The 26,541-nt window shown below is 46.7% G+C and overlaps 1 protein-coding gene across 3 annotated transcripts in view; it reads right to left on the reverse strand.

Annotated features, from left to right (window-relative positions):
• LOC106560547 (serine/threonine-protein kinase Nek7) overlaps positions 1 to 26,541 on the reverse strand; it is a 133,854-nt gene that overhangs the window by 62,828 nt on the left and 44,485 nt on the right. For 2 of the 3 annotated variants that reach the window (XM_045687892.1, XM_045687894.1), the window contains one exon: positions 5,303 to 5,443. In XM_045687892.1, coding sequence (XP_045543848.1) covers positions 5,303 to 5,443 — 141 coding nt within the window. The remainder of the gene's footprint in view (positions 1 to 5,302; positions 5,444 to 26,541) is intronic. The other variant, XM_045687893.1, reaches the window with a different exon arrangement.

A 26,541-nucleotide genomic window follows, 5' to 3' on the forward strand; every position in this document is an offset into this window, starting at 1 on the left:
GAACCTCTCTCTTCTCTAGTGTCACAGGCTAACATGGGGTTGAACCTCTCTCTTCTCTAGTGTCACAGGCTAACATGGGGTTGAACCTCTCTCTTCTCTAGTATCACAGGCTAACATGGGGTTGAAACGCTCTCTTCTCTAGTATCACAGGCTAACATGGGGTTGAACCTCTCTCTTCTCTAGTGTCACAGGCTAACATGGGGTTGAACCTCTCTCTTCTCTAGTATCACAGGCTAACATGGGGTTGAACCTCTCTCTTAACTAGTGTCACAGGCTAACATGGGGTTGAACCTCTCTCTTCTCTAGTATCACAGGCTAACATGGGGTTGAACCTCTCTCTTCTCTAGTATCACAGGCTAACATGGGGTTGAACCTCTCTCTTCTCTAGTGTCACAGGCTAACATGGGGTTGAACCTCTCTCTTCTCTAGTGTCACAGGCTAACATGGGGTTGAACCTCTCTCTTCTCTAGTGTCACAGGCTAACATGGGGTTGAACCTCTCTCTTCTCTAGTGTCACAGGCTAACATGGGGTTGAACCTCTCTCTTCTCTAGTATCACAGGCTAACATGGGGTTGAAACTCTCTCTTCTCTAGTGTCACAGGCTAACATGGGGTTGAAACTCTCTCTTCTCTAGTGTCACAGGCTAACATGGGGTTGAACCTCTCTCTTCTCTAGTATCACAGGCTAACATGGGGTTGAACCTCTCTCTTCTCTAGTGTCACAGGCTAACATGGGGTTGAACCTCTCTCTTCTCTAGTGTCACAGGCTAACATGGGGTTGAACCTCTCTCTTCTCTAGTGTCACAGGCTAACATGGGGTTGAACCTCTCTCTTCTCTAGTGTCACAGGCTAACATGGGGTTGAACCTCTCTCTTCTCTAGTATCACAGGCTAACATGGGGTTGAACCTCTCTCTTCTCTAGTATCACAGGCTAACATGGGGTTGAACCTCTCTCTTCTCTAGTGTCACAGGCTAACATGGGGTTGAACCTCTCTCTTCTCTAGTGTCACAGGCTAACATGGGGTTGAACCTCTCTCTTCTCTAGTGTCACAGGCTAACATGGGGTTGAACCTCTCTCTTCTCTAGTGTCACAGGCTAACATGGGGTTGAACCTCTCTCTTCTCTAGTATCACAGGCTAACATGGGGTTGAACCTCTCTCTTCTCTAGTGTCACAGGCTAACATGGGGTTGAACCTCTCTCTTCTCTAGTGTCACAGGCTAACATGGGGTTGAACCTCTCTCTTCTCTAGTATCACAGGCTAACATGGGGTTGAACCTCTCTCTTCTCTAGTGTCACAGGCTAACATGGGGTTGAACCTCTCTCTTCTCTAGTATCACAGGCTAACATGGGGTTGAAACTCTCTCTTCTCTAGTATCACAGGCTAACATGGGGTTGAACCTCTCTCTTCTCTAGTGTCACAGGCTAACATGGGGTTGAACCTCTCTCTTCTCTAGTGTCACAGGCTAACATGGGGTTGAACCTCTCTCTTCTCTAGTGTCACAGGCTAACATGGGGTTGAAACTCTCTCTTCTCTAGTGTCACAGGCTAACATGGGGTTGAACCTCTCTCTTCTCTAGTGTCACAGGCTAACATGGGGTTGAACCTCTCTCTTCTCTAGTGTCACAGGCTAACATGGGGTTGAACCTCTCTCTTCTCTAGTGTCACAGGCTAACATGGGGTTGAACCTCTCTCTTCTCTAGTGTCACAGGCTAACATGGGGTGGAACCTCTCTCTTCTCTAGTGTCACAGGCTAATATGGGGTTGAACCTCTCTCTTCTCTAGTATCACAGGCTAACATGGGGTTGAAACTCTCTCTTCTCTAGTGTCGCAGGCTAACATGGGGTTGAACCTCTCTCTTCTCTAGTGTCACAGGCTAACATGGGGTTGAACCTCTCTCTTCTCTAGTGTCACAGGCTAACATGGGGTTGAACCTCTCTCTTCTCTAGTGTCACAGGCTAACATGGGGTTGAACCTCTCTCTTCTCTAGTATCACAGGCTAACATGGGGTTGAAACTCTCTCTTCTCTAGTGTCACAGGCTAACATGGGGTTGAAACTCTCTCTTCTCTAGTGTCACAGGCTAACATGGGGTTGAACCTCTCTCTTCTCTAGTATCACAGGCTAACATGGGGTTGAACCTCTCTCTTCTCTAGTGTCACAGGCTAACATGGGGTTGAAACTCTCTCTTCTCTAGTGTCACAGGCTAACATGGGGTTGAACCTCTCTCTTCTCTAGTATCACAGGCTAACATGGGGTTGAACCTCTCTCTTCTCTAGTATCACAGGCTAACATGGGGTTGAACCTCTCTCTTCTCTAGTGTCACAGGCTAACATGGGGTTGAACCTCTCTCTTCTCTAGTGTCACAGGCTAACATGGGGTTGAACCTCTCTCTTCTCTAGTATCACAGGCTAACATGGGGTTGAACCTCTCTCTTCTCTAGTATCACAGGCTAACATGGGGTTGCCTTGAACCTCTCTCTCTCTTTGACGCCTGCCTCCAGTCTTCCCCCTCTCTTCCGTGCGTGTGTGTGTGTGTGTGTGTGTGTGTGTGTGTGTGTGTGTGCTGTGGTGATACCAGTATTGGAATATTTTGAAATGAAAAGGAAGCAGCCTAAACTCTTTGGTTCGTTATAAACCTGCTGTATGTAACATATTGTGTGCTATAGCTTTGAAAATAAATGAATATGACTCTGGATTACAACAATGTTTGTTTCCAACATTAGGGCTGTTTTCCTGAAGAAGTTAAATCAGCTTCGTGTTTTGTTTCCTTGCCACGATACTAAACGAGTATTGCAATACTGGCATCGCCCCGGCGCTAGTGCGTGGGAGAGCCAGTTGGCCTGCTGAGCTAGAGACACCTGCCTGAGCACCTGCTGTGAACTACCCCTGATACTGCTACCTGCTGTCCTCACACACACACACACACACACACACACACACACACACACACACACACACACACACACACGAGAGAGATAAGTGAGTAAAAAAAGTTGAAAGAAAATAATCCTTGGATGTAAATAAATCATTCTTTCTCCCTCTCTGTGTCTGGTGTTTACAGTATCATCTTAAAGTCTACAAGACATAATATCCTCCAATGTCCTTCAAATATAACAACGTGTGACTTCATCAGTGGTTGATGAGACAACGACATGTGATAGTGTGGAATGGGAGGGCTAGATGTAGGGAGAATTACAAACTAGGTTGTCACTAGACTGAACTCAATGACCCTCCGATCTGGAGAATTGCGAACTAGGTTGTCGTCAGTGGTGTAAAGTACTTAAGTAAAAATACTTGAAAGTACTACTTAAGCTGTTTTTTGGGGTATCTGTACTTTACTATTAATATTTTTGACTACTTTTACTTCACTACAGTCCTAAAGAAAATGATGTACTTTTTACTCCATACATTTTCCCTGACACCCAAAAGTACTCGTTACATTTCGAATGATTAACAGGACAGGAAAATGGTCTAATCCACACACTTATCAAGAGAACATCCCTGGTCATCCCTACTGCCTCTGATCTCACTAAACACATGCTTCGTTTTTTAATTATGTCTCAGAGTTGGAGCATGCCCCTGGCTATCGGTAAATAAATAAAAACTAGAAAAATGTGGTCTGCTTTGCTTAATATAAGGAATTAGAAATTATTTATACTTGTACTTTTACTTTCGATATTTAAGTATATTTAAATCCCAAAACTTTTAGACTTTTACTCAAGTAGTATTTTACTGGGTAACTTTCACTTTTACTTTAGTAATTTTCTATTAAGGTATCTTTACTTTTACTCAAGTATGACAACTGGGTACTTTTTCCACCACTGGTTGTCAGTAGACTGAACTCAATGACCCTCCGATCTCGTGGTGTTCCTGAGACGGGGCGGCAAAGTGTGGTGGCTTGACTCACTGGCTAAAGAAAGAGCTCTGTCTGTCTGTCTGTCTGTCTGTCTGTCTGTCTGCCAGACAACACATAAACGGTGTGAATCAACATAAGAATCAGCATATGGTGGAATTAACATAGAAATGTGTGTTTAACAGTTGCCATGACGGTGGAAATGATGAGTGTGGCAGGCACCACCAGGTTAGTTTCTGAGACAACTTTCTGCAGTGTATATAGAGAGAGAGGGTATCTGTAAGGAAGACTGTAACAACACAGACAGTCACCTCCAGAACCCAAATACATGTGTGTTTGGTTTGCGTTTGGTAGTGCTGAGCGACTAGTGCTTTTCTACGTTGGTTCGGTTTCAGTTCGATTATTTAAAAAATGATCACGGTTTTTGATAATTAAAAAAAAGAAACATTAAATGCATTATGAAATAATGACATTAAAATAATTTGAGCTTTTGAATGGAAATTCCAAAGCCAAAAATAGTGCCAAAACATTGAAAATAGTCCATTGTCTCAGGACCACACTGAGTAGAAATTACTATGAAATAATATCATATTTTAGTTGTTTATATTACTTTTGATTTGATGACTTTTTTTATTTTATATTCCTGAAAGTCCTCATCACATTTCTGCTCAGGCACTAGCAGCCAGACAACGTTGTCTCTGTCCTCCTCATACTGTACTGTGTTTAGTCCTCCTATTGAGCTAGGCTGCCTAAGTCTGGGAAGGGAGATACCTAGTCAGTTGTACAACTGAACGCATTCAACTGAAATGTTTCTTCCACATTTAACCCAACCCCTCTGAATCAGAGAGGTGTGGGGGGCTGCCTTAATCCACATCCACGTCTTCGGCTCAGTGGGTTAACTGCCTTGCTCGGGGTCAGCTCGGAGATTCGATCCAGCAACCTTTCGGTTACTGGCTCAACGCTCTAACCAGTAGGAGCTGTCTGACAAAAACCTTTTACTAGTTTTTCAAAGAAGATAAGGCATAGTTTATCTCTCATCGTTATTTTGTGTACATTCCTCTCTCATGCGGTCTATGTGGTCTGTGTGTATCTGACCTAACATAACAGGAGTAAAAGATTCTCTCTCTGCCTGATCTGGAAAAAACTGCCGCAATGGATTATAGCCATTTTCGTTAATTACCACATTTCCGCACTGAACAATTCCCTTCAGCCCAGCGTCCCACATAGTTTTTGAGTTGATTTCTCTCGTGAATGTTTAGATTTCTCTCTAGAGAAAAAAAGAAAAAAAGACGAACTAAAGGGAATTCAAGTAATTGGACCAAGGTTAGTCAATTAGTTGTTTAATGGCAGTTAATCAGCACTATTTGGTGTGTGTGTGTGTGTGTGTGTGTGTGTGTGTGTGTGTGTGTGTGTGTGTGTGTGTGTGTGTGTGTGCATGCATGCATATCTCACCTGAACCTTCTTAAGGGCCATGGAGGTGTTGTCCATCAGGTACCTGGCCCGGTACACCTCACTGAACTGGCCCCGCCCAATCTTCTTCTCAATCAGGAAGTTAGCCAGAGAGTTGTGCCCCATGTCCGGCTGGAGCGGCTTCTGAAAGCCAACACAGAGAACACAGTCACAAGTGCCACAATTATGTTTTCCCTTGCAGTAATCTCAGAAACCCAGAACAGAAATTGTGTACAATTGCATCAAACACTGGATTAGTTTCTGGGGAGAGATGTATGAGATAAGATACTAACCAGACTAGTGAAGTCTCCACCCCCCTAAACGGAAACTTTTAGCCAAAGCATGGGCTAAATGTCCCTTCCCCTTCCAAAATTCAACGTTGCAAAACACCTGCAATCCCATGATTTATCCAAATGATCAGTGACGAAAAAATCTGCGTATGGGATCAAAGTTCCTCGTTAAGACTAGAGGTCGACCGATTATGATTTTTCAACGCCGAAACTGAAACCGATTATTGGAGGACCGAAAACAGCCGATCCCAGGTAATTGGATGATTTTCATTACAGTGAGGGAAAAAAAGTATTTGATCCCCTGCTGATTTTGTACGTTTGTCCACTGACAAAGAAATGATCAGTCTATAATTTTAATGGTAGGTTTATTTGAACAGTGAGAGACTGTCACGTCCTGGTCAGTATATATAAAGTTAATTGTTCTGTGTTGAGCCTATGTTAGCCAGACTGTTTGTAGTTGTTCGTTCGTTCTTTTTGTTTTGTGATTTTGTACGTTCATTTTTTGAAGTTAATAAATTATCAAGATGAGCATACACGTACCTGCTGCGTACTGGTCCTCCTTCACCGACAACAACCGTGACAGAGACAGAACAACAACAAAATCCAGACAAACCCATGTCAAAAATGTTATAAATAAATTGATTAGCATTTTAATGAGGGAAATAAGTATTTGACTCCTCTGCAAAACATGACTTAGTACTTGGTGGCAAAACCCTTGTTGGCAATCAGAGGTCAGACGTTTCTTGTAGTAATATCCAAAACTTTGAACATCCCACAGAGCACCATTAAATCCATTACTAAAACATTTAAAGAATATGGCACCACAACAAATCTGCCAAGAGAGGGCCGCCCACCAAACTCACAGAGCAGGAAAGGAGGGTATTAATCAGAGGCAACAAAGAGACCAATGATAACACTGAAGGAGATGCAAAGCTCCACAGCGGAGATTGGAGTATCTGTCCATAGAACTACTTTAAGCCATACACTCCACAGAGCTGGGCTTTACGGAAGAGTGGGAAGAAAAAAGACATTGCTTAAAGAAAAAAATAAGCAAACATGTTTGGTGTTCGCCAAAAGGCATGTGGGAGACTCTCCAAACATATGGAAGAAGGTACTCTGGTCAAATGAGACTAAAATGTTGCTTTTTGGCCATCAAGGAAAGCGCTATGTCTGGCGCAAACACAACACCTCGCATCACCCCGAGAACACCATCCCCACAGTGAAGCATGGTGATGGCAGCATCATGCTGTGGGGATGTTTTTCCCATTGGCAGGGACTTGGGAAAACTGGCCAGAATTGAAGGAATGATGGATGGTGCTAAATACAGCGAAATTCTTGAGGGAAACCTTCCAGAGATTTGAGACTGGGACAGAGTTTTACCTTCCAGCAGGACAATGACCCTAAGCATACAGCTAAAGCAACACTCAAGTGTTTAAAGGGAAACATTTAAATGTCAAGGACTGGCCTAGTCAAAGCCCAGACCTCAATCCAATTGAGAATATGTGGTATGACTTAAAGATTGCTGTACACCAGCAAAACCCATCCACCTTGAAGGAGCTGGAGCAGTTTTGCCTTGAAGAATGGGCAAAAATCCCAGTGGCTAGATGTGCCAAGCTTATAGAGACATACCCCCAAGAGACTTGCAGCTGTAATTGCTGTAAAAGGTTGCTCTATAAAGTATTGACTTTGGGGGGGTGAATAGTTATGCACGCTCAAGTTTTCAGTTTTTTGTCTTATTACCTGTTTGTTTCACAAAACAAGAATTTTGCATCTTCAAAGCGGTAGCCATGTTGTGTAAATCAAATGATACAAACTCCCCAAAAATCCATTTTAATTCTAGGTTGTAAAGTAACAAAATAGGAAAAATGCCAGGGTGTGAATACTTTCGCAAGCCACTGTATCTACAACTCTCCTCATGTTCGTGAGCTAACATAACTGTTTAGTGCAGGCAGGCAGGTACAGTGGCTCCCATAAGGTGAGTCAAAAGGAACACACAACAATAATTCCCAAGAGCTACATAGCAACCTTAACAAATACAAATGTTTATTATGAATTCTCATGACAATTAAGTTGGTATACGCTACACAGTGTATGTGAATTGAGGCGCTCAACTCTCGCATGGAAATTTTGACGCCGTCGATGGCGTCTCTCCGTGTGATTTGGGCTTTAGTCGTAGCATCCCACAATCTATTGACAGGCGCTATGATATCAAATCAAATCAAATGTATTTATAAAGCCCTTCTTACATCAGCGCATCATATCTCAAAGTGTCGTACAGAAACCCAGCCTAAAACCCCAAACAGTGAGCAATGCAGGTGTAGAAGTACGGTGGCTAGGAAAAACTCCCTAGAAAGGTCAGAACCTAGGAAGAAACCTAGAGAGGAACCAGGCTATGAGGGGTACCATCCTATGTTACGTGTGTCTGTCCATGACAGATTACCCTTTCAGTAATGATTGAGTTTTTACGCAGCAGTAGACATCAGCATGTGGAACAGGTAGATGGTGACACTCGTTTGTGTGATGAAGCAGTATCCATCTCAAGAACGTTTCCTGTCCACAAAAACAGCATTGAACTTAGTCATTATATATGCAGATTTACAGAGTGGAAGCCTTGCACTAAAGCAGGTATTAAATTAGACTTTGCTTGGATGGTTCATCCCTCCTCTACAAGTTATTATTAGGTCATTATTAACTCCAACATGGCCCATACATTAATTAGAGTGCGTCTGTGCCCCACTAGTCTGCCATGGCGCATCACGGTTAGCTGTAGTCTGCCAAGGTGCATCGCGGTTAGCTGTAGTCTGCCAAGGGGCATCGCGGTTAGCTGTAGTCTGCCAAGGCACATCGCGGTTAGCTGTAGTCTGCCAAGGGGCATCGCGGTTAGCTGTAGTCTGCCAAGGGGCATCGCGGTTAGCTGTAGTCTGCCAAGGGGCATCGCGGTTAGCTGTAGTCTGCCAAGGCGCATCGCGGTTAGCTGTAGTCTGCCAAGGCACATCGCGGTTAGCTGTAGTCTGCCAAGGCACATCGCGGTTAGCTGTAGTCTGCCAAGGCGCATCGCGGTTAGCTGTAGTCTGCCATGGGACATCGCGGTTAGCTGTAGTCTGCCATGGCACATCAGGGTTAGCTGTAGTCTGCCATGGCGTATCACAGTCAGGGTTGGAAATGAACACCTGCCAAATGCGGGTAAGAATGTCTCTTTCTCCAGCCACGTTGGCGGGTGGTCACACAGAGCATTTGGGAACAGTTATTTTTTTAACCCAAAGCACAAATGTACAAAAATGTAAATGCAACAATTTCAAAGATATTACTGAGTTACAGTTCATATAAGGAAATCAGTCAATTGAAATAACTTCATTAGGCCCTAATCTATGGATTTCACATTACTGGGAATACAAATATGCATCTGTTGGTCACAGATACCTTAAAAAAAAAGTATAAAAGACACCTGTGAGACAGAAATCTTTCTGATTGAGAGGGGGTCAAATACTTATTTCCCTCATTAAAATGCAAATCAATTTATAACATTTTTGACATGCGTTTTTCTGGATATTTTTGTTGTTATTCTGTCTCTCACTGTTCAAATAAACCTACCATTAAAATTATAGACTGATCCTTTCTTTGTCAGTGGGCAAACGTACAAAATCAGCAGGGGATCAAATAATTTTTCCCCCATTGTATAGATATATTTTTTTGAGTAATTCTGGAGAAAAACATTTTGGCGAGTAAAAATTCTGAGTGGCTGGTATATATTAAAATCTACCTGCCACAGTGTCTGGTGGACCAAAAAGTTAATTTCCCACCCTGATCACAGTTAGCTGTAGCCTGCCAAGGAACATCAGGGTTAGCTGTAGTCTGCCAAGGAACATCAGGGTTAGCTGTAGCCTGCCAAGGAACATCAGGGTTAGCTGTAGCCTGCCAAGGAACATCAGGGTTAGCTGTAGCCTGCCAAGGAACATCAGGGTTAGCTGTAGTCTGCCAAGGAACATCAGGGTTAGCTGTAGTCTGCCAAGGAACATCAGGGTTAGCTGTAGTCTGCCAAGGAACATCAGGGTTAGCTGTAGCCTGCCAAGGAACATCAGGGTTAGCTGTAGCCTGCCAAGGCACATCAGGGTTAGCTGTAGTCTGCCAAGGAACATCAGGGTTAGCTGTAGCCTGCCAAGGCACATCAGGGTTAGCTGTAGCCTGCCAAGGCACATCAGGGTTAGCTGTAGCCTGCCAAGGAACATCAGGGTTAGCTGTAGCCTGCCAAGGAACATCAGGGTTAGCTGTAGCCTGCCAAGGAACATCAGGGTTAGCTGTAGCCTGCCAAGGCACATCAGGGTTAGCTGTAGCCTGCCAAGGCACATCAGGGTTAGCTGTAGCCTGCCATGGCACATCAGAGTTAGCTGTAGCCTGCCATGGCACATCAGGGTTAGCTGTAGCCTGCCATGGCACATCAGAGTTAGCTGTAGCCTGCCATGGCACATCAGGGTTAGCTGTAGCCTGCCATGGCACATCAGGGTTAGCTGTAGCCTGCCATGGCACATCAGGGTTAGCTGTAGCCTGCCATGGCACATCAGGGTTAGCTGTAGCCTGCCATGGCACATCAGGGTTAGCTGTAGTCTGCCAAGGCACATCACGGTTAGCCTGACGTTGCTGCAGCTGAAGTGACATATGTTGGACCAGTCAGCTAGTGACAAAACTCCAACAGCGCTCTCCTCTCCTCTTCCACGGGATGTATGTTGCGCCCTGACACTCGGCTCGCTAGCGAGCATCTAAATTTAAAAAACTAAGAAAACAGGCTGGAATGAGCCTTGGGGCTGTGATGAGTGAAAACACACAGAGAACAGTGTGACCTTTGCAGCCATTTTATAAGCGTGTCTGTCGGTGTGGTGGAAGGAGAGAGGAGGCGACAGATATCACATTGCCACATGTCACCGGTGCCTGGCCCCGACCACGGCCGGGGGATGCCCTTGCAGGCAAGCAGAGAGGACTCTGGGAAAGAGGAGGGTGAGAGCACGGTGTCATCAAGACGGAGGGGAGGGGCAGCATTAGATGTGTTCACTTCGGATCCGTTTCACCGTTAAACAGAGTCAGCATGAACAGAACACAGACCTGGGGCAATGACAGGAGAGGTTCCTACAACAACACACACACACACACACACACACACACACACACACACACACACACACACACACACACACACACACACACACACACACACACACAAGTATGGAGCCCAGTGGTACCATCTCTGGAGAACTTTACCCATCTATCTACAATAACAGTCATCTTTTATTTAGGCCTACACACTGCAGCAAGGTGGGGTTCATTATTTAGGCCTACACACTGCAGCAAGGTGGGGTCCATTATTTAGGCCTACACACTGCAGCAAGGTGGGGTCCATTATTTAGACCTACACACTGCAGCAAGGTGGGGTCCATTATTTAGACCTACACACTGCAGCAAGGTGGGGTTCATTATTTAGGCCTACACACTGCAGCAAGGTGGGGTCCATTATTTAGACCTACACACTGCAGCAAGGTGGGGTTCATTATTTAGGCCTACACACTGCAGCAAGGTGGGGTCCATTATTTAGACCTACACACTGCAGCAAGGTGGGGTCCATTATTTAGACCTACACACTGCAGCAAGGTGGGGTCCATTATTTAGACCTACACACTGCAGCAAGGTGGGGTCCATTATTTAGACCTACACACTGCAGCAAGGTGGGGTTCATTATTTAGGCCTACACACTGCAGCAAGGTGGGGTCCATTATTTAGACCTACACACTGCAGCAAGGTGGGGTCCATTATTTAGACCTACACACTGCAGCAAGGTGGGGTCCATTATTTAGACCTACACACTGCAGCAAGGTGGGGTCCATTATTTAGACCTACACACTGCAGCAAGGTGGGGTCCATTATTTAGACCTACACACTGCAGCAAGGTGGGGTCCATTATTTAGACCTACACACTGCAGCAAGGTGGGGTCCATTATTTAGACCTACACACTGCAGCAAGGTGGGGTCCATTATTTAGACCTACACACTGCAGCAAGGTGGGGTTCATTATTTAGGCCTACACACTGCAGCAAGGTGGGGTCCATTATTTAGACCTACACACTGCAGCAAGGTGGGGTCCATTATTTAGACCTACACACTGCAGCAAGGTGGGGTCCATTATTTAGACCTACACACTGCAGCAAGGTGGGGTCCATTATTTAGACCTACACACTGCAGCAAGGTGGGGTCCATTATTTAGACCTACACACTGCAGCAAGGTGGGGTCCATTATTTAGACCTACACACTGCAGCAAGGTGGGGTCCATTCCAGACAATTCAGGATATTCATAATTGAAATGATGAATCAAGGCACTGGTAAATTCAAGGCACCGGTAAATTCAAGGCACTGGTAAATTCAAGGCACCGGTAAATTCAAGGCACCGGTAAATTCAAGGCACTGGTAAATTCAAGGCACTGGTAAATTCAAGGCACCGGTAAATTCAAGGCACCGGTAAATTCAAGGCACCGGTAAATTCAAGGCACCGGTAAATTCAAGGCACCGGTAAATTCAAGGCACCAGTAAATTCAAGGCACCAGTAAATTCAAGGCACCAGTAAATTCAAGGCACTTTGTCTTCAATGAGGAATGACTGCTCGGACAAGAAGGTGTATCCCTATACAGTAACTAACCCTATAGCTAGGATCTATAGCAGCAGGACTGAGGTGATGGGGGAGGACGGGAATGCAGATCAAGGGGCAGCCAATTTTAGCATTTCATTGTTTTTTTAAAAGTTGACAGCCTGGAGAAGAGGCTTGAGAAAACAAGATGCCCCTTCCAATTAACAAGACATTTGGGAGGTGGGCATTTCCAGGCACCAAGCCAGCGCCAGGCACCAAGCCAGCGCCAAGGCCTGCGCCAGCCACCAAGCCAGCGCCAAGGCCTGCGCCAGGCACCAAGCCAGCGCCAAGGCCTGCGCCAGCCACCAAGCCAGCACCAAGGCCTGCGCCAGCCACCAAGCCAGAGCCAGGCACCAAGCCAGAGCCAGGCACCAAGCCAGAGCCAGCCACCAAGCCAGAGCCAGGCACCAAGCCAGCAACAGCCACCAAGCCAGAGCCAGCCACCAAGCCAGCAACAGCCACCAAGCCAGCGCCAGGCACCAAGCCAGCAACAGCCACCAAGTCAGCAACAGCCACCAAGCCAGCAACAGCCACCAAGCCAGCGCCAGGCACCAAGCCAGCAACAGCCACCAAGCCAGCTCCAGCCGCCAGGCCAGTCACCAATCCAGTGTCTGCTCACCATCACAGCTAAATGGCATGTTAAAGTACCGGTGTAATAGAGGTGTATGAAGAGCAGACGGAGAGAACCAGGTGAGGGCTGGTAGGGAATACTGCTGGCTGATTACAGCTGCCAAACGTGAGACGAAAGTGACGTGGATAATATTGGACCTGAACATACAAGAGACTAGTTAGTGGCTGTTGCTTCAATTCAGCTGAATTTATAAACAAAACAGAATTTCTAAACATTTTATAACAGGCGCCAGCGGGTTATTTAGATGGGTAGGGACGGAAAATATGGTAGTATGATATGAAACGGTAATACGGTATTCAAAAACGTTGGTATCATGACGTTTTGGTACCATGATATTACCACGGTACCAGTGTACCGTGCAACACAACTTTTCTTTATATCTGAAAAGGTATTGCCGGTATCAAACCTCAAACTATTATTTCAGTCTAATGACCTAGTAATCACTTCGGTAAAGTTCTGCCTATGGCTTAGTATGAAATGTAACGGTAACGTACTTTAGGTGGTTGCTAGGCAACGCCCGGTTACCATTCCCCCGGCAGTTCTAAACCTTGCAAGGCATGTCACTTCGACCCATCTCTTTATACAGTCCACCACTAAGCATGCACGGTTTCCTTAACCACAGCTGGATCCATAAATAACTACAGTGGGAATAATTATCACTGAATGACAAGTTTGAGAAACACTAACAATCAATCAATGTGACTTTGTTTAACTGAATCTCCATATGTATTTTTGGTTAATTCTCTGGCTGGGCAGATAAGTGGAGGTGGTATAGTTCAACTATCACTGATCCGAAACATTTAGCTTGCTATAATGTAGCATAAAATCTATTTGATTATTTTTGCTTGATCGCATACAAGCAAATCCAAAAACATGCAGAGTTTGTGAAATATGAACACGAGACTGAAAATAGGATTGCTATTGTTTTCTATGGGTATCATGCTAAAGATCAGACCCTAACAAAGTGGAGTGAGGGTAGGAAAGAGATGAGACGTGGATCTAAAAATCATGTTCTTGGGCTCTGTTTCAAAATATCACTTTTTTATATGACAGCTGTCCCACACGTTCCCTTGACAAAAGTTGTGTAGGACAAATGTGTTTTATTCTGTTAAATTCCATAATATTCTTACTATAAAAGATACACAGTGTACAAAACATTAAGAACACATTCCTAATATTGAGTTGCACCCTCTTTCACCCTCAGAACAGCCTCAATTCGTCAGGTCATGGACTCTACAAGGTGTTGAAAGCGTTCCACAGGGATGCTGGGCCATGTTGACTCCAATGCTTCCCACAGTGGTATCAAGTTGGCTGGATGTCCTTTGGCTGGTGGACCATTCTTGATACACACGGGAAACTGTGTGAGTGTGGAAAACCCAGCCGCGTTGCAGTTCTTGACACAAACCAGTGTACCTGGCACCTACTACCATACCCCGTTCAAAGGCACTTTAATAGTTTGTCTTGCCCATTCACCCTCTGAATGGCACACATACACAATCCATGTCTCAATTGTCTCAAGACTTAAACATCCTTATTTAACATGTCTCCTCCCCTTCAGATACACTGATTGAAGTGGATTTAACGAGTGACATCAATAAGGGATCATAGCTTTCACTTGGATTCACCTGGTCATGTCATGGAAAGAGCAGGTGTTCTTAATGTTTTGTACACTTAGGGTGTGTTACTGATTCTGTAGGTGTCTTGTCTCTTTAATGAACAAAATAAATGATTGATTTGATTGGTGCAGCCATGACTGCACAGACCCGTAACGTAACCCTAAACAAACTAAATTGCCTGTACCTTCATTTTCAAACAGGACATTTATATTTTCCAACGGGGCTATACATTTGGGTGAGGTTTTTCTCTCGCCTGAGTAGCCTCGTTTCACTGCCAAAAATTAAATGTAACCATCTAGTGTTCAGCGAAATAACAATACAATGTCAAATACAGGTAGCTTAGTCAAATAATTAACATCCAATCACAGGAACCCTTACTCTCTCGCAGGAAACCTTCACTCCTGTGCAGACATTTAGAAACGAAACATGACAATTTGAAAAATAAGCCACAGGAGTTTTTTGAGAAAGAATAAAGATGACTTTCGAGTAGTAAGACATGACTAAAAGCAACAGATACCATTAATAAGAAGGGGCTAGAAGCATCTTATATGGTGAGCTACCGAGTGGCTAGGACAGGCAAGCACCATACTATTGTGGAGGATTCTTCCTGCTTCCGCGGATATGGCTGGGACAATGCTGGGGGAAAAGGCAAAAAAAACTATACAGACAATGTCTTCATCAAACAACACTGTTTCACGGCGCATCAGTGACATGGCAGGAGATGTTATGAAACAATAACTGCTTCGCTTACAAGCCAGTGAATTATATGCATTACAGCTGGATGAGTCAACAGATGTGGCAGGTCTGTCACAGCTCCTGGTATATGTCCGTTACGTTTATGGGGGGTCAATTAAGGAAGACATCCTCTTCTGCGAACCACTGGAAACCAGGACAACAGGAGAGGATATTTTTAAAGTACTGGACAGCTTTGTGATAGCAAATGGACTTTGGTGGTCAAGATGTGTTGGTATCTGTACTGATGGCGCAAAAGCCATGACAGGGAGACATAGTGGAGTGGTAATGCGTGTGTAACCAGTTTCTCCCGACGCCCCTTGGGTACACTGCAGCATCCACCGAGGCTCTTACTGCCAAGGGAATGCCTGACAGCTTGAAAGACGTTTTGGACACTACAGTGAAAATGGTTAACTTTGTTAAAGCAAGGCCCCTGAACTCTCGTGTATTTTCTGCACTATGCAATGATATGGGCTATGTAACGCTTTTACAACATACAGAAGTGCACTGGTTATCAAGGGGCAAAGTATTGACATGTTCTTTTTAATTGAGAGATGAGCACTTGCATGATGATGAGTTTCTCAGATGACTGGCCTATCTGGGTGATGTTTTTTCTCGCCTGAATGATCTGAATCTAGGATTACAGGGACTCTCCGCAACTATATTCAATGTGCGGGACAAAATTGAGGCTTTGATTAAGAAGTTGGAGCTCTTCTCTGTCTGCATTAACAAGGACAACACACAGGTCTTTCCATCATTGTATGATTTTTTGTGTGCAAATTAACTCAATCTTACAGACATATGTCATATGTGATATAGCGAAGCACCTGAGTGAGCTGGGTGCGTAATTACACAGGTACTTTCCCAAAACAGATGACACAAACAACTGGATTTGTTATCCCGTTCATGCCCTGCCTCCAGTCCACTTAACGATATCTGAACAGGAGAGCCTCATTGAAATGGCAACAAGCAGTTCTGTGAAAATGTCATTTAAATCAGAAGCCACTGCCAGATTTCTGGATTGGGCTGCGCTCAGAGTATCCTGCCTTGGCACATCACGCTGTTAAGACACTGATGCCCTTTGCAACCACGTACCTATGTGAGAGTAGTTTCTCGGCCCTCACTAGCACGAAAACTAAATACAGGCACAGACTGTGTGGAAAATGATTTAAGACAGACTCTCTCCAATAAAACATTGTGGTGAGTTAACCTGTGGTGAGTTATTACCATTTTTGATGAACAAATAAGGTTTTATATGTAAGATGGTTAAACTAAAAAGCAAAATTATTGATTATTAGTATGTCATTATTTGTGCCCTGGTCCTATAAGAGCTCTTTGTTACTTCCTACGAGCCAGGTTGTGACAAAAACTCACTCAATCGTATTTTCAATAAATGTATCGTATAGTGTGTTTGTGGCAGGCTTACAATGAAGGCAAAAAACAACATTTGAGAGTGCGCTGACCCTGGCGCTAGAGGGGGTACGCAGCTGGAGGTTGAATATTTGAAGGGGTACGGGACAAAAAAAAGTTTGGGAACCACTGACCTAAATGTATTAAACTTAATATTATTATTTTTATTTTTTATTTCACCTTTATTTAACCAGGTAGGCCAGTTGAGAACAAGTTCTCATTTACAACTGCGACCTGGCCAAGATAAACCAAAGCAGTGCGACACAAACAACAACACAGAGTTACACATGGAATAAACAAGCGTACAGTCAATAACACAATAGAAAAAAGCAAGTTTATATACAGTGTGTGCAAATGGAGGTAAGGCAATAAATAGGCCATAGTAGCGAAGTAATTACTGTTTAGCAAATTAACACTGGAGTGATAGATGAGCAGATGATGAAGTGCAAGTAGAAATACTGGTGTGCAAAACAGCAGAAAAGTAAATAAAAACAGTATGGGGATGAGGTAGGTAGATTGGATGGGCTATTTACAGATGGGCTGCATACAGCTGCAGTGATCAGTTAGGTGCTCAGATAACTGATGTTTAAAGTTAGTGAGGGAAATATAAGTCTCCAGCTTCAGTGATTTTTGCAATTCATTCCAGTCATTGGCAGCAGAGAACTGGAAGGAAAGGCGGCCAAAGGAGGTGTTGGCTTTGGGGATGACCAGTGAGATATACCTGCTGGAACGTGTGCTACGGGTGGGTGTTGTTATCGTGACCAGTGAGCTGAGATAAGGTGGAGCTTTATCTAGCATAGACTTATAGATGACCTGGAACCAGTGGGTTTGGTGACGAATAAGTAGCGAGGGCCAGCCGACTAGAGCGGGTGGGTGGTATATGGGGCTTTGGTGACAAAACGGATGGCACTGTGATAGACTACATCCAGTTTGCTGAGTAGAGTATTGGAGGCTATTTTGTAAATGACATCGCCAAAGTCGAGGATCGGTAGGATAGTCAGTTTTTTACGAGGGCATGTTTGGCAGTGTGAGTGAAGGAGGCTTTGTTGTGAAATAGGAAGCCAATTCTAGATTTAATTTTGGATTGGCAATGTTTAATTTGAGTCTGGAAGGAGAGTTTACAGTCTAGCCAGACACCTAGGTATTTGTAGTTGTCCACATATTCTAGGTCAGAACCATCCAGAGTAGAGATGCTATTCGGGCAGGTGGGTGCGGGCAGCGATCGGTTGAAGAGCATGCATTTAGTTTTACTAGCGTGTAAGAGCCGTTGGAGGCCACGGTAGGAGTGTTGTATGGCATTGAAGCTCGTTTGGAGATTTGTTAACACAGTGTCCAAAGAAGGGCCAGATGTATACAGTATGGTGTCGTCTGCGTAGAGGTGGATCAGGGAATCACCCGCAGCAAGAGCGACATTGTTGATATATACAGAGAAAAGTCGGCCCGAGAATTGAACCCTGTGGTACCCCCATAGAGACTGCCAGTGGTCCGGACAACAGGCCCTCCGATTTGACACACTGAACTCTGTCTGCGAAGTAGTTGGTGAACCAGGCGAGGCAGTCATTTGAGAAACCAAGGCTGTTGAGTCTGCCGATAAGAATGCGGTGATTGACAGAGTCGAAAGCCTTGGCCAGGTCGATGAAGACGGCTGCACAGTACTGTCTTTTATCGATGGCGGTTATAATATTGTTTAGTACCTTGAGCGTGGCTGAGGTGCACCCATGACCAACTCGGAAACCGGATTGCACAGTGGAGAAGGTGCGGTGGGATTCGAAATGGTCTGTGTTCTGTTTGTTAACTTGGCTTTTGAAGACTTTAGATAGGCAGGGCGGGATGACCGCGGCAGCTTTCCAATCTTTAGGGATCTCGGACGATACGAAAGAGGTTGAACAAACTGGTAATAGGGGTTACAACAATGGCAGCGGATAATTTTAGAAAGAGAGGGTCAAGATTGTCTAGCCCAGCTGATTTGTACGGGGCCAGGTTTTGCAGCTCTTTCAGAACACCTGCTATCTGGAATTGGGTGAAGGATTAGAAAATGAAATAATTTCCCCAAGATTCAGATAAGACATGAACTAAATGCATAAGTGATTTGTATTTTTCTTCAACTTTCTGAAGAGCCAACAGTGTGGGAATGCTACTGTCTGTCATATGTCTGCCATTTTGTATAGCCGTTAGTGATGATGCTAATGGCAACCTGGGAGCAAATGGAAAGGCTTTCCCAAAAACCTTCTCAATTAACTGTAGCCTATGTCCAGAGTATCCACACCACAAATGTTTGATTTCTTAGATTTTTCACAGACCTCAAAAGTAGTCTCCTGATGTGGTTTAAGCATTGTTGTGTACTTCCAATTTAGTCAGTTTTTTATTTTGAAGTTTGATTTTGAGAGCGAAGATTCTGAAAAACTAAAAACGGAGACAACAGAATTTGGGAGGGGGAAAAAACTACATGGAATTTGGCAAAAAATACAATAGATTTTATAGGTCCCTAGCGAGGGCAGGCTTTCACTCGCTGCATGGTAGCTTGACAAATGTTAGCATGAGGCCGTAAAGCGCTGTGACAGCCTCCTGCTGAGAGTTCAGTCTCATTAATGTGTTCTGGCAGGCTGGCCCCCTAATCATACATTTACATATGCAATGACCTATATTTGCATGTCAGATCGCACACTGTCCGGCGTGATTAACAACGGGCACCTCCCTGCGTGGAGTCGCCTTGGGTGGTGGGTAAGAGGCTAGGAGAGGGAAGAGAAGGGCAGGCGAGGGGTGAGCCAAAAACGGGGAGGGTTAGGAAAGGGGAGGGGGAGAGCAGAGGGCCGGAGGGGGTCATTTTTTTGTTTGCCGAGGGGCCGGGCTGCCAGGCAGGATTATGTCAGGCGGGGGCCCCGGCATTAGACACTTCATTAGAGCTAATCTGTTTAGCAGTGGGCAGTGTATGTAAACTTCACAGGCCATTTGCGGCACCTCGTCGCCCCCTGGCCTGGCCTTCAAAGGGCAGCCGGGCCGTCCTGAATGACAGGCCGTCTCATCGTACTGGCCTGTCACACACACAGCTGCTCCCAGCTGACACACACACACACACACACACACACACACACACACACACACACACACACACACACACTGGCACACACTCACTGACACATATGTGGGCGAGGCGCAGCACCTCGACCCCTAACAACAGAGGAGAGGAGGAGAGGCACACAGAGGAGAGAAGGAGAGGCACACAGAGGAGAGGAGGAGAGGCACACAGAGGAGAGGAGGAGAGGCACACAGAGGAGAGAAGGAGAGGCACAGAGAGGAGCGAAGGAGAGGCACAGAGAGGAGAGGAGAGGCACACAGAGGAGAGAAGGAGAGGCACACAGAGGAGAGGAGAGGCACACAGAGGAGAGGAGAGGCACAGAGAGGAGCGAAGGAGAGGCACAGAGAGGAGCGAAGGAGAGGCACAGAGAAAAGCGAAGGAGATGCACAGAGAGGAGCGAAGGAGATGCACAGAGAGGAGCGAAGGAGAGGCACAGAGAGGAGCGAATGAGAGGCACAGAGTGGAGAGAAGGAGAGGCACAGAGTGGAGAGAAGGAGAGGCACAGAGTGGAGAGAAGGAGAGGCACAGAGTGGAGAGAAGGAGAGGCACAGAGAGGAGAGAAGGAGAGGCACAGAGAGGAGCGAAGGGGAGGCACAGAGAGGAGCGAAGGAGAGGCACAGAGAGGAGCGAAGGAGAGGCACAGAGAGGAGCGAAGGAGATGCACAGAGAGGAGCGAAGGAGATGCACAGAGAGGAGCGAAGGAGATGCACAGAGAGGAGCGAAGGAGATGCACAGAGAGGAGAGAAGGAGAGGCACAGAGAATAGAGAAGGAGAGGCACAGAGTGGACAGAAGGAGAGGCACAGAGTGGACAGAAGGAGAGGCACAGAGAGGAGAGAAGGAGAGGCACAGAGTGGAGAGAAGGAGAGGCACAGAGAGGAGAGAAGGAGAGGCACAGAGAGGAGAGAAGGAGAGGCACAGAGAGGAGAGAAGGAGAGGCACAGAGAGGAGAGGTGTGTACAGATTGCAGCATGTGTGAAACATATGTTTACATTGCCAAAGCAAGTGAAGTAAATAATAAACAAAAGTGAAATAAACAATAAAATTAACAGTAAACATTACACTCACAAAAGTTCCAAAAGAATAAAGACATTTCAAATGTCATGATAGATAGATAGATAGATAGATAGATAGATAGATAGATAGATAGATAGATAGATAGATAGATAGATAGATAGATAGATAGATAGATAGATAGATAGATAGATAGATAGATAGATAGATAGATAGATAGATAGATAGATAGATAGATAGATAGATAGATAGATATACACAGTGTTGTAATGATGTGCAAATAGTTAAAGTACAAAAGGGGAAATAAATAAACATAAATATAGGTTGTATTTACAATGGTGTTTGTTCTTCACTAGTTGCCATTTTCTTGTGGCAACAGGTCACAAATCTTGCTGCTGTGATGACACACTGTGGTATTTCACCCAGTAGATATGGGAGATTATCAAAATTGGGTTTGTTTTCGAATTCTTTGTGGTTGTGTGTAATCTGAGGGAAATATGTGTCTCTGATATGGTCATACATTTGGCAGGATGTTAGAAAATGCAGCTCAGTTTCCATCTCATTTTGTGGGCAGTGTGCACATAGCCTGTCTTCTCTTGAGAGCCAGGTCTGCCTACGGCGGCCTTTCTCAATAGCAAGGCTATGCTCACTGAGTCTGTACATAGTCAAAGCTTTCCTTAAGTTTGGGTCAGTCACAGTGGTCAGGTATTCTGCCACTGTGTCCTCTCTGTTTAGGGCCAAATAGCATTCTAGTTTGCTCTGTGTTTTTGGTTAATTCTTTCCAATGTGTCAAGTAATTATCTTTTTGTTTTCTCATGATTTGGTTGGGTCTAATTGTGTTGCTGTCTCTCAACTCAACAAATCCAAGTAACTGAGACCAATGCTGTCTCAACTCCAAGTCATCACGGGAGGGAGTGGAACTGAGACCAATGCTGTCTCAACTCCAAGTCATCCCGGGTGGGAGTGGAACTGAGCCCAATGTTGTCTCAACTCCAAGTCATCCCGGGTGGGAGTGGAACTGAGCCCAATGCTGTCTCAACTCCAAGTCATCCCGGGTGGGAGTGGAACTGAGCCCAATGCTGTCTCAACTCCAAGTCATCCCGGGAGGGAGTGGATCTTTCGCCTATGTTTTTTGTCCCCCCCACTTTGGTTCTGAAATCACCATCACTAACTATTTAACTTGTAATTTATGCAGATTAAGTGTTTTAGCTAGTAATGTATCAACATTTATGGTTTATAAATCAACTATGACATAGCCAAAAAAACTTAGGATTTCACCCCATCCCAAAATGGAATGATTTTGACCGTTGGGAAGTTTTCACCAAGTGATCTCGTCTCTTTGGCCATGCAGTGCACCTCGCAAAACGATTGCTGTCCCCATTATGAAATTACCAAATTGACCTTGTATATATAAAAATGACCATATACACTGATTGTTTAAAGCAAAATGATCAAAACTATTTCTGAGGATGAACCTGAACAATGAAAATACAATCTATTGTAAACCCTGTTCAGCAGGTATAGTCAGATGAGAGTAGTGTCTCCAGTAGCTTACTTTAATTCCGGTAAAACACCATTAAACAGCGATAGAGGTTCCATCTCCCACAGAGCACCAACCCCCCACCCCCTCTCCCCATCACTAGCCTCCCTGACCCCCCCTCTCCCCATCACTGGCCTCCCTGACCCCCCCTCTCCCCATCACTAGCCTCCCTGACCCCCCCCTCTCCCCATCACCAGCCTCCCTGACCCCCCCTCTCCCCATCACTAGCCTCCCTGACCCCCCCTCTCCCCATCACTAGCCTCCCTGACCCCCCCCCCTCTCCCCATCACTAGCCTCCCTGACCCCCCCTCTCCCCATCACTAGCCTCCCTGAACCCCCCCTCTCCCCATCACCAGCCTCCCTGACCCCCCCTCTCCCTATCACTAGCCTCCCTGACCCCCCCTCTCCCCATCACTAGCCTCCCTGACCCCCCCTCTCCCCATCACTAGCCTCCCTGACCCCCCCCCTCTCCCCATCACTAGCCTCCCTGACCCCCCCCTCTCCCCATCACTAGCCTCCCTGACCCCCCTCTCCCCATCACTAGCCTCCCTGAACCCCCCTCTCCCCATCACTGGCCTCCCTGACCCCCCCTCTCCCCATCACTAGCCTCCCTGACCCCCCCTCTCCCCATCACTAGCCTCCCTGACCCCCCCTCTCCCCATCACTAGCCTCCCTGACCCCCCCCTCTCCCCATCACTAGCCTCCCTGACCCCCCCCTCTCCCCATCACTGGCCTCCCTGACCCCCCCCTCTCCCCATCACTAGCCTCCCTGACCCCCCCTCTCCCCATCACTAGCCTCCCTGACCCCCCCCCTCACTAGCCTCCCTGACCCCCCCCTCTCCCCATCACTAGCCTCCCTGACCCCCCCTCTCCCCATCACTAGCCTCCCTGACCCCCCCTCTACTCATCACCAGCCTCCCTGACCCCCCCTCTCCCCATCACTAGCCTCCCTGACCCCCCCTCTCCCCATCACTAGCCTCCCTGATCCCCCCTCTCCCCATCACTAGCCTCCCTGACCCCCCCTCTCCCCATCACTAGCCTCCCTGACCCCCCCCTCTACTCATCACTAGCCTCCCTGACCCCCCCTCTACTCATCACCAGCCTCCCTGACCCCCCTCTACTCATCACCAGCCTCCCTGACCCCCCCTCTCCCCATCACTAGCCTCCCTGAACCCCCCCTCTCCCCATCACTAGCCTCCCTGAACCCCCCCTCTCCCCATCACTAGCCTCCCTGACCCCCCCTCTCCCCATCACTAGCCTCCCTGACCCCCCCTCTCCCCATCACTAGCCTCCCTGACCCCCCTCTACTCATCACTAGCCTCCCTGACCCCCCCCTCTCCCCATCACTAGCCTCCCTGACCCCCCCCTCTCCCCATCACTAGCCTCCCTGACCCCCCCTCTCCCCATCACTAGCCTCCCTGACCCCCCTCTACTCAACACTAGCCTCCCTGCCCCCCTCTACTCATCACCAGCCTCCCTGACCCCCCTCTCCCCATCACTTGCCTCCCTGACCCCCCTCTACTCATCACCAGCCTCCCTGACCCCCCCTCTCCCCATCACTAGCCTCCCTGACCCCCCCTCTCCCCATCACTAGCCTCCCTGATCCCCCCCTCTACTCATCACCAGCCTCCCTGACCCCCCCTCTCCCCATCACTAGCCTCCCTGACCCCCCCTCTCCCCATCACTAGCCTCCCTGACCCCCCCCTCTCCCCATCACTAGCCTCCCTGACCCCCCCCTCTACTCATCACTAGCCTCCCTGACCCCCCTCTACTCATCACCAGCCTCCCTGACCCCCCCTCTCCCCATCACTAGCCTCCCTGACCCCCCCCTCTCCCCATCACTAGCCTCCCTGACCCCCCCTCTACTCATCACTAGCCTCCCTGACCCCCCTCTACTCATCACCAGCCTCCCTGACCCCCCCTCTCCCCATCACTAGCCTCCCTGACCCCCCCCTCTCCCCATCACTAGCCTCCCTGACCCCCCTCTACTCATCACCAGCCTCCCTGACCCCCCCTCTCCCCATCACTAGCCTCCCTGACCCCCCCCTCTCCCCATCACTAGCCTCCCTGACCCCCCCCTCTCCCCATCACTAGCCTCCCTGACCCCCCCTCTACTCATCACTAGCCTCCCTGACCCCCCCTCTACTCATCACCAGCCTCCCTGACCCCCCCTCTCCCCATCACTAGCCTCCCTGACCCCCCCTCTACTCATCACTAGCCTCCCTGACCCCCCCTCTACTCATCACCAGCCTCCCTGACCCCCCCCTCTCCCCATCACTAGCCTCCCTGACCCTCCCCCTCTCCCCATCACTAGCCTCCCTGACCCACCCTCTACTCATCACCAGCCTCCCTGACCCCCCCCTCTCCCCATCACTAGCCTCCCTGACCCCCCCTCTCCCCATCACTAGCCTCCCTGACCCCCCCCTCTCCCCATCACTAGCCTCCCTGACCCCCCATCTCCCCATCACTAGCCTCCCTGACCCCCCCTCTCCCCATCACTAGCCTCCCTGACCCCCCCCTCTCCCCATCACCAGCCTCCCTGACCCCCCCTCTACTCATCACCAGCCTCCCTGACCCCCCTCTACTCATCACCAGCCTCCCTCTCTCCCCGTCTCCTCTCCCATCCTCAGCCAGCTCAGCACCGCCATACAATATTCATCAATCCTTCCTTCCTTCCTTCCTTCCTTCTTCTCCCCCCCGCCGGTGTTTCTCTCTCTGCTCCTCTTCAATCTGTTCCTGTACCACACCACGTTTGCTCACTTAAAACCCTCTGCCTTGTCTCACAGTTTAACACACACACACACACACACACACACACACACACACACACACACACACACACACACACACACACACACACACAGATCTGAGCCTGTCACAACCTGCAGTGACGATCAAAACCCGTTTTGAGAATCTCTCCCTCCCACTCACTCAAAGAGCAAACACACCACTAAAAACGCATATGGTACCAGTTCATCCACTTTACCTAATGCATATGCATAAAACCTCCGGGACTAAGCGACATGATATCTCCAGCGATAGAGTCATTCACCACACACATACTATACATCTCACATTTTCAGGAGGGGAGATTTTTGTTCTTCTTTTCTCTTTCCGCAGATTAAACAGAGAAAGTGGGAAATAGACAGAGGACTTGTTGAAAGAGAAGCACCTTTCTGCTGATAGCACAGGCAGCTGGTGAAACCTTCATTTGGGGAGGAAGGGCTCTCAGTAATGGCTGGAATGGAATGGTATTGACACATCAAAAACATGGGTTCCTTGTGTTCGATACCACTCCATTCACTTCATTACAGTCATTATTATGAGCCGTCCTCCCCTCACCAGCCTCCTGTGGCTGATAGGCATCTAGCTCCATACTGTGACTCTAACAGGAAGTAGAATGCCTGGATTTGGATCTGATAGGCCTGCTGTGTTTTACATCCCAACTGTAAAATCTGATCTTGCATAAACTAATAATATGCATGTTATTAGACCTACTTCTAAATATATTTCTTATATTTTAAGACAATCATGAAAAAAGATAATGAACTGAAATTAGGCTAAATAGTGAAAAACAGACAGAGGAAATCATTATTAGCACAACCTCGGTTATGGAATATGATATCTCATTAGAAAGGGGAAATTTTTTTATAAATTATGAAATCTTCTCTCGTTCTTTCCTTTTCTGTGCACAACCCAATTATCCTTAAATTAGATATCAAACATCTTCTAAAAAATGTTCCCCCTGGCTATTTCACAGTTAATATTGCACTGGCTTTGCATACACCAGAAAAACAACAGGACTATTTTTTTGCGTTAGAAAAAGCGGTTGTTTTCCCGTTTCGTCCCCAGTGTATGGATATGGATTGTCTGGGTGAATCCATTCAATATATTGTGGACTCAGAAACATCCTTGTGCATGAAGGAGATCGATGAGGATGATGATGTACGATTCTGCTATTTGCACCGTAACAACCTGAATGTTATGAAACCCAAATCTCCACCAGCCTCGAGAGTTTCAGTCAATACTAACTCTCTCTCCACCATTCATCTAGCCTTTCATATATGCCTATACTATATGATTCAGGCCTTAGCCAATTTACACATCTGTAGTATTTATAATACTGTTACAAATACAGTAATTTTTTACATGCATTTTGTTCTGAACTTTACTTGGAATCGACTATAGCCTAATTTGTACTCTACTTTATTTACATGAATGAACAAACTTTTAATTCAAAGTATAGGTCTTGCGTAAATCTGAATGATAG

The sequence above is a fragment of the Salmo salar genome, chromosome ssa10, assembly GCF_905237065.1.
Source record: "Salmo salar chromosome ssa10, Ssal_v3.1, whole genome shotgun sequence".
In the NCBI taxonomy this organism is placed as follows: Eukaryota; Metazoa; Chordata; class Actinopteri; order Salmoniformes; family Salmonidae; genus Salmo; species Salmo salar.